Source organism: Aspergillus alliaceus (genome assembly GCF_009176365.1).
Source record: "Aspergillus alliaceus strain CBS 536.65 unplaced genomic scaffold BDW43scaffold_21, whole genome shotgun sequence".
Taxonomy (NCBI): Eukaryota; Fungi; Ascomycota; class Eurotiomycetes; order Eurotiales; family Aspergillaceae; genus Aspergillus; species Aspergillus alliaceus.
In genome coordinates this window covers 489,936-502,392 of record NW_022474704.1, presented here as the reverse complement: position 1 = coordinate 502,392, position 12,457 = coordinate 489,936, and the positions used below count along the sequence as shown (strand labels likewise).

General features: G+C 46.7%; 3 protein-coding genes across 3 annotated transcripts; 2 read left to right on the top strand and 1 right to left on the bottom strand.

Moving 5' to 3' along the window:
* Window positions 1-1,044: 1,044 nt before the first annotated feature.
* BDW43DRAFT_311067 (non-ribosomal peptide synthetase) lies at window positions 1,045-4,080 on the top strand (the record flags this gene model as incomplete). The annotated part of the gene is made up of 1 exon (XM_032047113.1): window positions 1,045-4,080. One exon carries the CDS (start codon window positions 1,045-1,047, stop codon window positions 4,078-4,080), a length of 3,036 nt encoding a protein of 1,011 aa, XP_031900560.1.
* A 3,591-nt stretch (window positions 4,081-7,671) lies between these two features.
* BDW43DRAFT_311066 (NifU family protein) lies at window positions 7,672-8,779 on the top strand (the record flags this gene model as incomplete). Its single annotated transcript, XM_032047112.1, has 3 exons — window positions 7,672-7,968; window positions 8,025-8,561; window positions 8,624-8,779. 3 exons carry the CDS (start codon window positions 7,672-7,674, stop codon window positions 8,777-8,779), a joined length of 990 nt encoding a protein of 329 aa, XP_031900559.1.
* A 1,210-nt stretch (window positions 8,780-9,989) lies between these two features.
* On the bottom strand, window positions 9,990-10,632 carry BDW43DRAFT_276037 (uncharacterized protein). Its single transcript, XM_032041911.1, has 2 exons — window positions 10,374-10,632; window positions 9,990-10,323 (listed from the first exon to the last, which is right to left on the bottom strand). The coding sequence occupies exons 1-2, from the start codon at window positions 10,492-10,494 to the stop codon at window positions 10,055-10,057; spliced, it is 390 nt and encodes a 129-aa protein (XP_031900558.1). The 5' UTR covers window positions 10,495-10,632; the 3' UTR covers window positions 9,990-10,054.
* Between the last annotated feature and the right edge of the window lie 1,825 nt (window positions 10,633-12,457).

Here is a 12,457-nt window from a genome sequence, read left to right as displayed (position 1 = left end):
ATGCGCCAGAGAGAGATCTAGCGAATCCACGATATCTGGCAATTTGTCAGTAGCAAACGAGATGGTACTAGTCCATACACTATGCGGCTGCGGGTGAACCTTGAACGTGAATTCGACCACAATGCCAATGCGTCGACCTGCGCCCCGGATAGCCCTGAACAGATCAGGGTTCTCTTCGTCAGATGCTATCAGCTCTCAGCCATTTGCGGCGATCACTTTCGCAGCGACGAGGTTATCGATGACCTAGCCATATTGTAGAGTCACGTAACCATATCCTCCTCGTAAAGTAAGCCCGCCGACTCCTGTAATCCATGGAGGGAAATATGTGGCAAAATTTTATTCATTTCGGGGATTCTCCAGGTGTGATCAGTTCCAGTATCAACTTGAAGTCCATGGGCGACGAGTACACCACCAACTTTAATCTATCCAATGAGCTCTTGATGCAAGTTATTTTTTCCTCCACGGAGACGAAGAACTTTAAACAATGTCGACAGCTCAGCCTTCCTAGCAGTGAATGACGTGGAAGCACAAACATTCAACTTTGTCGTACGGCAATTTTATGAGCCTCTCATTAACAAGGTCCAACCATATGAATAACAATCCTTCATATATCCTACATGGTGGCGCCTTATGAGTAATTGAGTACTCACTTATAGCCAGCCCATCTATGTTATACAATGTATTGAGGCTTACGGCGTTGCTATGTTAGTCTCCCGTGATTGTCCTGGGGTTTCTCAAGGTTAACAACAAACTCTCATTGCAGATCTACACGTAACATCTCCGGCGTACCTTGTCATAGTCCAGACATGCTAGTCCTTGACAGGGAGTTGTCTATAACCAAGAACTGATTATCTGTTTGCGTAGAGGTGGTTTCCTGAAGTCTCGGCTCAGCATGGCGCTACTAAGTATATAATCCCTAGCAGGAAATAAGTCAAGTCATCGCTACAACAACTATGATCCTTGTCATTCAAGAGCAAAGCAAGGTATCTTTCTATTCCCAAAATTATTCTATTCTCTTTCATACGTCGCCCACTATACAGCGCCATGGAAGAGCTTCTTTCTCAGAGGGCAAATGCATCCCCGAATGCAATTGCAGTCATAGACGGGCAGGTCGAATTGACTTACCCAGAGTTGATTGCACGGGCCGATGTATTAAGCCAGCAACTACGCCAGAAATCGATCAGCTTTCAAGAGCCGATCGGTATACTCCTTGGGTCTGGGCTCAATCAGATCATTGCTCAGGTTGCTGTCCTTCGTGCTGGGGGAACATGCGTGCCTATCGAGCCGTCTATACCCAATGTGCGCTTATTGGACATGTTGCATGGTATAAGCAGCCAATATGTCATCACCAATAGAGTACTGGCGGATAGGGTGTCAGAGTTTGAAGTTATACCAGTGGAGATTGCGAATGAAAAGAATGCACTTTTGGCTGTTATGAGCACGGCTTCTGTGCTAACCGGATGCCCTGAGAGTCATCGTAGTCATATACTCTTCACTTCAGGATCAACAGGGAAACCGAAAGCCGTTCAGATCTCTGCCAGCAGTATTCTTCACCTTGCACATTCGACAAAAGTCACGCCCCTCAACCCAACAGATCGTGTAGGTGCATTCGTCAGCCCAGGGTTCGATGTCTCTCTCTTTGAGATTTGGGTTACGCTCCTCTCTGGTGCAACTATTACCATCATTCCAAATACCATCGTCACAGACCCGTTTATTCTAGGCAGGTTTTTAAGTGACTGGAAGATAACGGTTGTCATGGTACCGACCGCTCTTTTCAATACTATCTGCCTGCACTCCCCATCAACCTTTTGCGGTTTGCGCCATGTTCTCGTAATTGGTGAAGCTGCGAACGTCAACGTAATGCGCAAGGTACTCACATTCGGCGCACCACAGCACCTATGGAATGCTTATGGGCCAGTGGAGGCCACGACATTTTCCAGTTTGCAACTGGTCAGTGTGGGCGAGACTCAGCGTGAACGAATTGGCATTGGTGAGCCTGTTGGTCAGACTCGGTTCTGCCTGATGGATGATCAACTTAGACCCATCTTCAACACAAATCAAGCAGGAGAGATCTGCATTTCTGGTCCTGGATTGTCACAAGGATATGTTAATCAGCCTAATGAAACCAATAAGCGATTCATTTACTGCAGCACCCAGATGCTGGGACAGGATTCGGATGCGTCTATCCGAGTATATCGAACAGGTGACATAGGAAAGTGGAGGATCCCACTACAAAGCATGGATTACATTGGAAGGGCGGATAAACAGATCAAACGGTCTGGATATCGGGTTGAATTAGGTGACATTGAGCGGACGTTGGAGCGGAACCCATATATCAAAGCAAGTGTAATGCGCCATCCCACCGGTGACTCAGACATTCTTGTTGCATATGTAATCCCTGAGTCATGGGAAGACGACTTTCGACCCGAAGACCTCATCAGCTGGGTAAAAGAAAGGCTACCTCCTTACATGGTTCCGAATCAAATCAAACGACTCAAGAAGTTTCCGCTAACGTCCAATGGCAAAGTTGATCATAATGCGCTAGATCCCAGCAATGCCCATGAGAACCCCCAGGAAGATGGGTCAGAAAAAGCTCATGTCGATCTGAAGGACTCTAAATCGACAAATATGCTCAACTGGCTTAAATCGGCAATGCAGGCCTTCCTCGGTGCTCCGGATATAAATATGAGCGACAACTTCTTCTCTCGCGGGTTCTCTTCCTTGCAAGCCGCCCAGCTCATAGGTCAAATCAGGCAACACCTTGGTAAATCAGTGACTATGGAGGAACTCCATGCCAACCCAACATTGGAAAGACTAATTAGTCTACTCCGACAAACCAGCAATGCCAGTGATAGTTCTATACAGATCTCAAAGTTGGAGCAGGACTCCCATCTGGCTGATGATATACAATTACTACCCGAATGGCAAACCGACACAGAGGGTCGAGTTTTGATTACAGGTGTTACCGGATTCGTTGGCGCTTATTTGCTACACTATCTCTTGTCCCTACCAGCCGTTAAAAAGATAGCCTGCCTGGCTAGAAGTCGTGGCGAGCTCACTGCTAGCGACCGCATCCAAAAGGCACTGGAAAGGTACGACCTGTGGGATTCTTCCTTAAAAAAGATGCAGAAGATCATAATATTGGAGGGGGATCTGGTTGACGATACGCTGGGCTTAGGCGAAGACCAATTTACCTGGCTCGCGAATTGGGCTAGTGTTCTATTCCATGTCGGGGCTAAAACGAACTGGTGCGAGCCTTATCGAAGCCATTTTGAACCAAATATTATCGGCACTAAGAACATTATCCGCCTAGCAGCTTCTGGGCGCCGCAAGCCACTACACTATGTGTCTAGTATCGATGTATGGAGCGTCACTGGGTTGATCTTCGGCACCAAACGGGTCCGCGAAGATGAACCGTTAAAACCACACTTAGGCTCTACACCCTACGACACCGGATATGCACAGAGCCAATGGGTGGCTGAGGAGATGGTAAGGCGAGTACGGGACCGAGGCCTGCCAGTAGCAATATATCGTCCAGGGTTTGTTATTGGAGATAGTAAGCGTGCCGTGGGCAATCCCGACGATTTTTTCTCTCGATTGATCATGGGCTGCATTCAATTGGGCTACTGGCCAGAACTACCACACCAGAGGTTAGAATATGTCACGGTGGACTACGTATGTTCCGCAATACTGCATATTGCCTCGAAGAATCACAACCTCGGGCACTCGTACAGCCTAGTCTCACCCGACGTTACCCAGTCAGTTAACCTGGAAGAAACTTGTGTGCTTCTCAGCAAAGCGGGATATCCGGTCAAGCAGATCCCATATCAGGATTGGGTTCAGAAAGTTCGGGAAGCACCTGACAACCCTCTGGTTCCCCTGATGCCCGTGCTAGAGGAGCCAATTCTGCGAGACCTGACACGGCTCCAAACAAAGGAGCACACACCGGTTTACGAGGCTACTAATACAGTGGAAGCGTTAGCCGACCGACCTGATATTCGATACACTCCTCTGGACCACACGCTTCTTAGACGTAAGATCGAGTACTGGATCAAAAAGGGGTACCATGATTTGAAATGAGGCTACGGCGCGTTCTCAGAATGTACATGAAGGGACATGCGCTATTTGATAGGAATCATGTCTACTGAGATATTCATTCGTCAAAGAATCTATGTGAGGACTGGTAAGGATGTTGTTGACCTTTTTTTTTTTCCTATATCCAAAATTGTTATGAATCTATACGAGACACGTGATCACCTAGTGGCTTGGCCGGATCACCAACTCTTCTGCCCCTGAAGGCGTCTATACTTCTACCTGGATAGAGGCGGACGGCATCCCCTTCTACCTATAGGTAGCCGAAGCAGGTTCCCACCTCCAGATGACCAGGCCAGGATAGTGCCAGGCGCTTCTTCCATTCTTTTTCAGCATATATTGTTCAGATTTGTTACTTCAAGCATGTATTTAGCTAGTTCCTAGTGAGATTTCTGTTTAGGTAGCACGTCTAGTTGCCCCTAGGGAGGCCGCGGATCACGTTGCCGCGTGATCCGCCGAGTGACGTTAAATAGTACCTACCTACCTACCTACCTGCCCCTGAAGGCTTTGCCTATCAGTAGAATAGATGCGGTCAAGATAGTTGATATAGACGTCCATAGAATTGAGATCTATCAGAATGGCATCCGGTCCTCAGTAGGCTACGTACGTGTAGCTGATACAGCATCATTCTGCCCATCTTTCCCCTGAGATCACAACAAAAATTTAGACGTGACCCCAAACCAGGGAAGGTTGCGGAGCAACGAGAAATAGAGTTAAAGTGAGGACTACACGTTCAGCACGCCCGCCACGTGATCCGTCCATGTCAAAACCGAGCGACTCTCTTCTGTGTACACTTTGTAATTAGAAAAGGACCGTCTCTAAGTAGTATTCTGGCCAGAAGGAACACTCGCATGTCTAATCACGTACGATCAATTAGTTACAAACCCAATCGCCTCGCTTCCATCTCTCTTGTAGCGCGTGACAACTTGAAAGTGAGATGACTTCAGCGCACGAACATGAGCGGAGTACCGTTTTGAAATCCACTGGGTGCAACACATGCCCGACGTCGACGTCGGAAGGTAAAGGTAAGACTATATAGTATACAAAAGACCAGCAAGCAATAGGCCTTTTTGGTTTATAATATGTGGTTAGTGCGATGAGGCCAAGCCGGAATGTCTTCGGTGCGTCAAGAATAGCCCTGTCTGCACCGGCTATGAGCGGACAAGCGATTTTATACACAAATCCTCCAATACGACGGATGATGGATCACAGAAGCCCAGCCGGCGACCAAAAGCACTACTAGATCTAGATGGCCCTAAAGCGCATCAAGTAGATCAGGTGTGACCCAGACTCCCTCGGGCTGAACACAATTGCGGAGGTCCGTTCGCAATTGCTCCAGTCCTTCATAGATTGGTTTTCGCATCCGTCACAGTATATACACGAAAGAATGGGGAAGAATATCATTCAAACTCTTCCAGATCTCTCTGGAAGTAGCTTGCTTTTGGACAAAGCGGTTGTTGCTCTCTCCACGGCCTTCCTTGCAAAACAAAACCAAGACAAACATCTATTGCTGTACAGCACCAAGATTTATAGCAATGCCATTCAGGTGCTAAATAGCAGGATTAGCTCAGGGGAAAAAGTCGGAAAAGATGTCTTATATACAACAATAATCTTTCAACTGTATGAAGTACGGACCCCGGATATGCCTGTGTTCCATCTACATATTTTATGTTTAGTTCTTTTCACACGGGCTGACAGCGATTCAGTTGATCAACTGCTCCCCACCCAGGTTCGGAGCGTGGATTGCCTATGTTCAAGGCAGTAGTATTGCGGCTATTAACCAGTGTTCTGATCAAGATGAGGAATCCGTTGCCTCAACGCTATTTCTCCCGTAACTTAAGTTCGTTTGTCAGTATCCCAGCTCCTTGAGTGGATCACTACGTCCTGCTATTGCTTAGCAAAATAGTTATGTGATGCTATTGGGAAACGGAAGCGTCCAGATTTTACAACATCTCAATCTTATCCCAAAACACGGATAATCCTGAGCCCAAAGACGAGCTCATTGATAAGTTGGCGGAGTGTTCCACTTTGATGGAACAAGTCGATAAACTTCTCCAGGGAGGCGTTGAATGTCACGATCAAATTAAAGTATCGGTCGAGAGCTGACATCCTCTTGTTTCTCCCTCGAGGAGAAACTTCACCGGATCTGTTTCACGATGCAGGATGAACTCGGAAGGCCCTCGGCACTCTCCGCTGACCCAACTTTTCGAAAAGGTTTTAGAAGTTCTCTCTTCACAAATTTGCTCTACAGGCCCTTTCAATTTCCAGCTCTCAAATATGCAGAGGCTCATCTACTATACTGAAGTACATTGGCTTTGCTTTATCCACTAATAACCCAGCTGCTTGAGATTCTTGATATTTCAGGTGACCATATCTCTCCGGCTAGCTGCAACTCTCCCTCCGAAGGACACCCAGATTCCGCGGCCACACCGAATTCTGAACCAACAACAGATTTCATCACCCTAGCGGAGTACTGTACTGACCAAGTCTGCCGCTCTGTTATATACTGCGTACAAGCCTAATTTGAAAACCGTGGGCGCCCAATTACTACTCGCCCCATTGAGTCAGAGCGCACAGTTTTATAGCGTGCATGAATTGGCCGAGAAATGCAAGTGATGCCAAGGAGTGTATACTTCTGCCTCAGTTAGGTCTCAGTATCGGGTATTTCCTAAAGGACATGGTTTGGTCCAAGTATCGTGCTTCGCGAAGACAGAGATCTTCTTCTTTCAAACCAACATCGCCTGAATGAAATCGCTTGTGTTAGGTCTAGCGATAACCACCTATGCAAACAATTCGGCAAAGCATCAGACCACGTCGGGTATGACCAGCACAAGCCGGCAGCGCACCAAGAAAGCATTGCTCAGCCAGGCTATCGAAGATCAGCTTCAATTTACTAGTGCCAAGGTTCGTCGGACGCACGCTTTATGTGGAATGCATTAGCCCTAAAGATACCGTCTACCATACATGAAAGACTGCTATATGTTATCAGTTCTAAGTCTACTAGCTCTACCCCCACCTTTGAGGGAAAACGCGCGAGCAAGAATGGCCAACTTCTCATCTCAGCTCTATTGTAGACAATACAATTACAAACGAGCAACTACCACAACCTATTATGAGTTACGACCCTAGAGTTTACACGCAAAATATCCATATAGTGGGTAGGGAAGAAGTACATGTTAATCACCCTGTATAGAACAAGAATGGACATGCAACCGAATGAAGGCAATCTTATTAAAAATTGAGGGTACCACTGCCATTAATTATACGCCAATTGGTGTATAGGTGGGATACTTCGAACAAGCAGAAACACTGCATTGAGCCCTCGTACTCCGGTCCCTGCCTTTCCGCGGAAATATGATGCTAAGTCTTCCATCAGAAATGCCAAACGGCCTCCCCATGATTGGCTCGAGCGCATTGCCGATTTATCAGCAAGTCCTTTTTCCCGAAGTCACGTGGATTTCATTGCGTCAGAGGCCGGGCGGTCGGAGAAAGTATTGTACTTTTCCATCAACTTATCCAAAAACATTTCCCAAACAGAGAAACCAGATACGTCAGCATACAGGTTGTTAAATTCACAATATGTCTGTCAGCTTACTATCCGGAACAATGCTCAGGCGAACGATCCTCGGCTCCAGAGTCACGACGCAGCATTTGAGCGTTGTTGAGACTTCCTCGCGCTACATCACCCCCAATGTTGTTGCCTCTTACCGAACTATTCATCGTTCGGCTCGGTTGCCAGCTATTACTGCATCGGAGGCTCGCCATCGGCCGACGTTGCGACCTCATCAGCAGTCTGTAGCGACTCGAGTTAATGGGCCATCCCCGGTCAGCAAGCGATCGATCTTCATTCAAACCGAGAACACACCAAACCCCGATGTAAGTTATCCACTCTCCAGACTTCACCAATTATCCATAAACTCATGATATTCTAGGCTCTGAAGTTCATCCCTAACCACCGCATCCTCCCGGAGGATTTTCCGACCACGTTCCTCGAGTACCTGTCCCCACGCTCTACTCTCGCTGCTCCTCATCCTTCCCCCTTGGCCGCAAACCTATTGAACGTTGATGGTGTCACCTCGGTATTTTTCGGACCCGAGTTCATCACCGTAACCAAGGCGAGCGATGTAAACTGGGCTCACATCAAACCCGAAGTCTTTAGCATGATCACACAGGCCGTAACTTCTGGCGAGCCGATTGTCAACACGATCGCCAAGACCGGGGAGCACGCGCAGGAAGGTGGCGAGGAGGATTCGCTCAGCTACAATGAGGAGGATGACGAGGTTGTTGGCATGATCAAGGAGCTTCTGGAAACGAGAATCCGACCGGCAATTCAGGAAGACGGAGGCGATATCGAGCTCCGGGGTTTCGAGAACGGCATTGTGCTGCTGAAGTTGCGCGGTGCTTGCCGGACCTGCGATTCTAGCACTGTCACGCTAAAGAATGGCATCGAGTCCATGCTTATGCACTACGTAAGTTCCATTTTTGGTTTTCCTTGAAGGAGCAATTACTAATGGTTGTTCCATCTGAACAGATCGAAGAGGTGCAGGGAGTTGAGCAGGTGATGGATCAGGAAGAGGAGATCTCAATGCACGAGTTTGCTAAGTTTGAAGAGAAGCTGCGCCAGCAGAAGGGAGCCGCTGCCACCGCATCTACGGGAGGCAAGGGAACATTGGACTCGGCCCCATAAAAGCACTGTTTCATGCCGTGTGTTTGTTTCGTTTATATACCATTGGTTTGCATATCAAGGTTTAATGAGTTGATAGAAGAGCTTTGCGTATGAATATATGCCCCTCGGTAAATTGGGGGAGGGCTTGTACAATACTGAATGACTAGAATAACATGCGCGTTGCAGATTATTCTCGATATACAAACAGTAATATCTGAATATTAACTGCCATATAACAAATCCCTGAAGCCATCCATGAAAACTTGTAAGCTTACGGAAAGACCAAGCCCATATCCTTTACCTCGGCGCAAATACTGTCACCATCCATCATCCCCCCGACAAAATTAAAAAGGTCCCAAAGTCGCCACAATCTCCCGACAATCCCAGTCGCCACAAAAGCCCCCAGACATAGAGAAGCTAGAAGGCCTAAATTCACAAATACGAAAAATAATCAAAAATCACGGAAGCAACTGAGCACATCTCCGAAACAACATCCTCCCAAGCCCAAAATCCACAAGGGGAAATTAAAAACAAAGTTACTAGCGTCGGGTGGGAGCGCGGAAGGTGGAGTTCCCAATTTGGAGAAAGAAGCCTAAAGATGCAATGGACTTTCTTTGGGGGGGCTCAAGCGTAGGGCTAATTTAGTCTAGTCTTGGTACTACGCTGTCACGGATGAGGAGAGGGGTTGGTTTATCCCTGGGCCTAGATACTACGGGGATTTCTGAAGTACATTAATGAGTGTGAAGCACCTGGTGTTGAAGGATATACATCCATTGCGTGAGGTGGGTAGAATATTTGGAGATAGAGAGTCTGCAATGGGCTGCGCGGGTTCTAGATGCAGGTCTAATTAAGAAAGTCTTCCCGTAGGTTGGGAATTGGGGGATCGGATCAGCCTTGATATACGGCCGGTTGTCGAAGGAGGGGAATTATTGTTTTGATTATTCTTTATTATATTATATTTATTTTTTTATCGATGGTGTGGCTGAGACGTACTGTAAGTCGGGGGTATTATGTATGTACGTGTTGAATTGTGCATATACATTTGTGTGCATGTGGATGAATACTCTTTGACTATGTGATCGGTAGAGACCGCCATCCAGTTAAAGATTGCTAGAAAGACTTTTGGACCGATTGAAGCGAATCTCGGGGAATATAAGTGGTACGGGGAGAATTGAATCAAACAGAAGAGAGGAGAAAGTTATGGAAAGAGAAAATAATTTTATAAACCAAACCTTGATCAAAGAAATATAATCAGATGACGGTCAAGAAGAGTAATCGTGCAACATCCCCACGTCACTAATCCGGTCTCGGTTCAAATAATTTAATAGTGAAAGAGGTGAAGGCTGGAATGCACCTCAGAGCGATCCGTGGGTTAGTAGCCCTTTTGAGGTCATTACCCATCATTAAAGTGGCCGGAAGAAGGGTCCAACAGCTCACAACCATGGGTGGAGCCCCGAGCTCTTTCTCATGGAGAACTATGCTGCCTGTAACGCTGCACCCCCTTGAACTAGAGGAAGGGGTAGACAGGGGCCCCAGAGACGTGAACTTACTCTTCTTGGATTTCGGTGAGGAACGAAAAAAATATCTCCATCACTCTCATCTGACGGCTGGAAAGGAAAGGAAAGGAAGAGTAAAGGTAAAGCAGAGGTAAATGAAAAGCGGATCGTGAGTTTACGAAGACCAATGCGGGAAAGCTCTCTCCGCATTTTGGAACGGCAGACGATCCTGCATGACATGGGGGACTTACTTCTCGTAATTGGACGGGCATTGATCCTTCGGCCTTAACTCTACTGGATAGGAGGCCATGACGGATATTCATTGCTTTTCCCCCGCAATTCGGATGCGCTTCTTTTTTAGTGTTGCACATGGTTGGCTAAGAGGGAGTTTCTAGAGAGAGGGGGGGGATGAATATCTGAAGCTATCTAACTTAACGATGGAAGCATGCACCTAGGGAGGGTTAATTATGTACCTGGGACCTGAATAAGTCGTTTGCTTGGACACTATTTACCCTGGAGACTTTCTGCAATTATTATGAATGTTATTATTTGTGTTCGTTTTTATTTTCTGGTATGGTGGAGTGTAACGTAACGGTAGAATGACGTTATGATACAAAAGAGTGGCCTGATAGGTTAACAACTTTTTTTTTTGCCTTTTTTTAATTTCTATCCACTACTCTATCTTTTCCTTTCATCAAGAAGATAAAAACTAAAGAAGTTTTGCCAAATAGATAAGGTTGGGGGGTGACTTTAATTTTTAAATTCCTTCCCTCACCTTTTTCATATCTTTGCTTCCCACTGGCATATACATGATACTAGCTCCCCTGTTCAGGTTGATTCCTTGTGGCCTAAGGAACGAATGGTGGGGCAGATGGGGAAAAGATCACACACACATCAGTGCTAATGGTCAGCCGACAATTTTCTTAGAACTCAGTCAATCAACCAAGTCCCAGTGATGCCGAGTACCGCTCTCTACAAGGTAGTATCTGCTTAAAGACTTTATTGCTTGTCTTTTGTTGCTGTTAATATCCTGTACATATACGGTCGCATGCGCTGGGAATTAAGGGATGTAGTTGAATGGATAACAAAAAATTCGGATTGATTGGATTGTAGTATCTTATTCTCTTTTTTTTTCTCTCTCTCCCTTTTCGGTCTTTTCTTAGTCTTCCTAGTAACAATATATCATTGCTTGGTTCTGAAATCCAAGGACGCTGAGAGGTGGCTCGGGGCATCGATTCCCTTTTCACGCCAGTGAAAACCCCGGAGGATCTTCAGCTTGGCCTCCACTCGACCCACTCCGAGCGTTCCATCGACGGCCGACCAGTTCCTTGCCTGTCTGTCATACTACACCAAGTACTACCACCGCCGCCACCCATTCCATTACATGTTACATGATCTCTGCTACATTAATATTAATTCTATACCTGGAGTACCACCGAGACTCGTAAATGGTCGAATTCGATGAATGCTTCTTGGAAGTACTAGTAAGTATTATATCATTTTCCCTCCCACAAATGCGGTGCACATGAAATGTTTCCAATCTTTGCGCGCGTCTTTTCTCATACCATCCCATGCATAGTCTATCTAGATACTTCTGTCAAATAATATTACCCCGCCCTCCCCCTAAAAGTAATTAAAATCGCTCCCGGTTTCAAGTCTACATTGGCTGGCCCATACATCCATGTATGGATGCTTTTCAAAGGCACAGACCAATGAACCAACCCTCTTGAATGAACTGACTCCCTGAACCTAACCACGATTATGGTAGTAGCTTGACGGACCACTTGCGCCACTTCCTCTCGGTGCCCCGACCCGTGGCTCGTTTTTTCTCCTCCTTCGTGTCCGCTCCAGTGGCCTGAGGTTTAGGTACATTAGCTGCTGCGACGGTTTTAGCTTGCACCTTTTTCCCATTTCATTTTCATTTCTTTTTTAATCTATCCATCCTTCTACGACTGTACAACCTCTTTCTCCTCCCTTTTCACTTTTCTCTCTTTGCCCCCCATTTTTTCCATTTTCCTCGCCTCATCTGCCTTTCCTTTTCTTCCTCTCTGACAGATACCACTTTGATCGTCCCGTCACCTCTCTCGTCCTCAACCGCACTCAACCATAAGAGTACCGCCTCCCGCCTTCTTGTGCCCCTGGCCCACCTCCCGCATTTTGGGGCGACAGATCGATCCAGCAACGTTGCAGAAGCCACAGTCCG

Bases quoted from the DNA above. Each gene is read 5' to 3' on its own strand.
- BDW43DRAFT_276037 (XM_032041911.1), bottom strand. From the start codon at position 10,494: ATGTCATGCAGGATCGTCTGCCGTTCCAAAATGCGGAGAGAGCTTTCC. The intron at 10,324-10,373 runs CTTTCCAGCCGT...TTCGTTCCTCAC, and splicing joins TTTACTCTTCCTTTCCTTTC to CGAAATCCAAGAAGAGTAAG.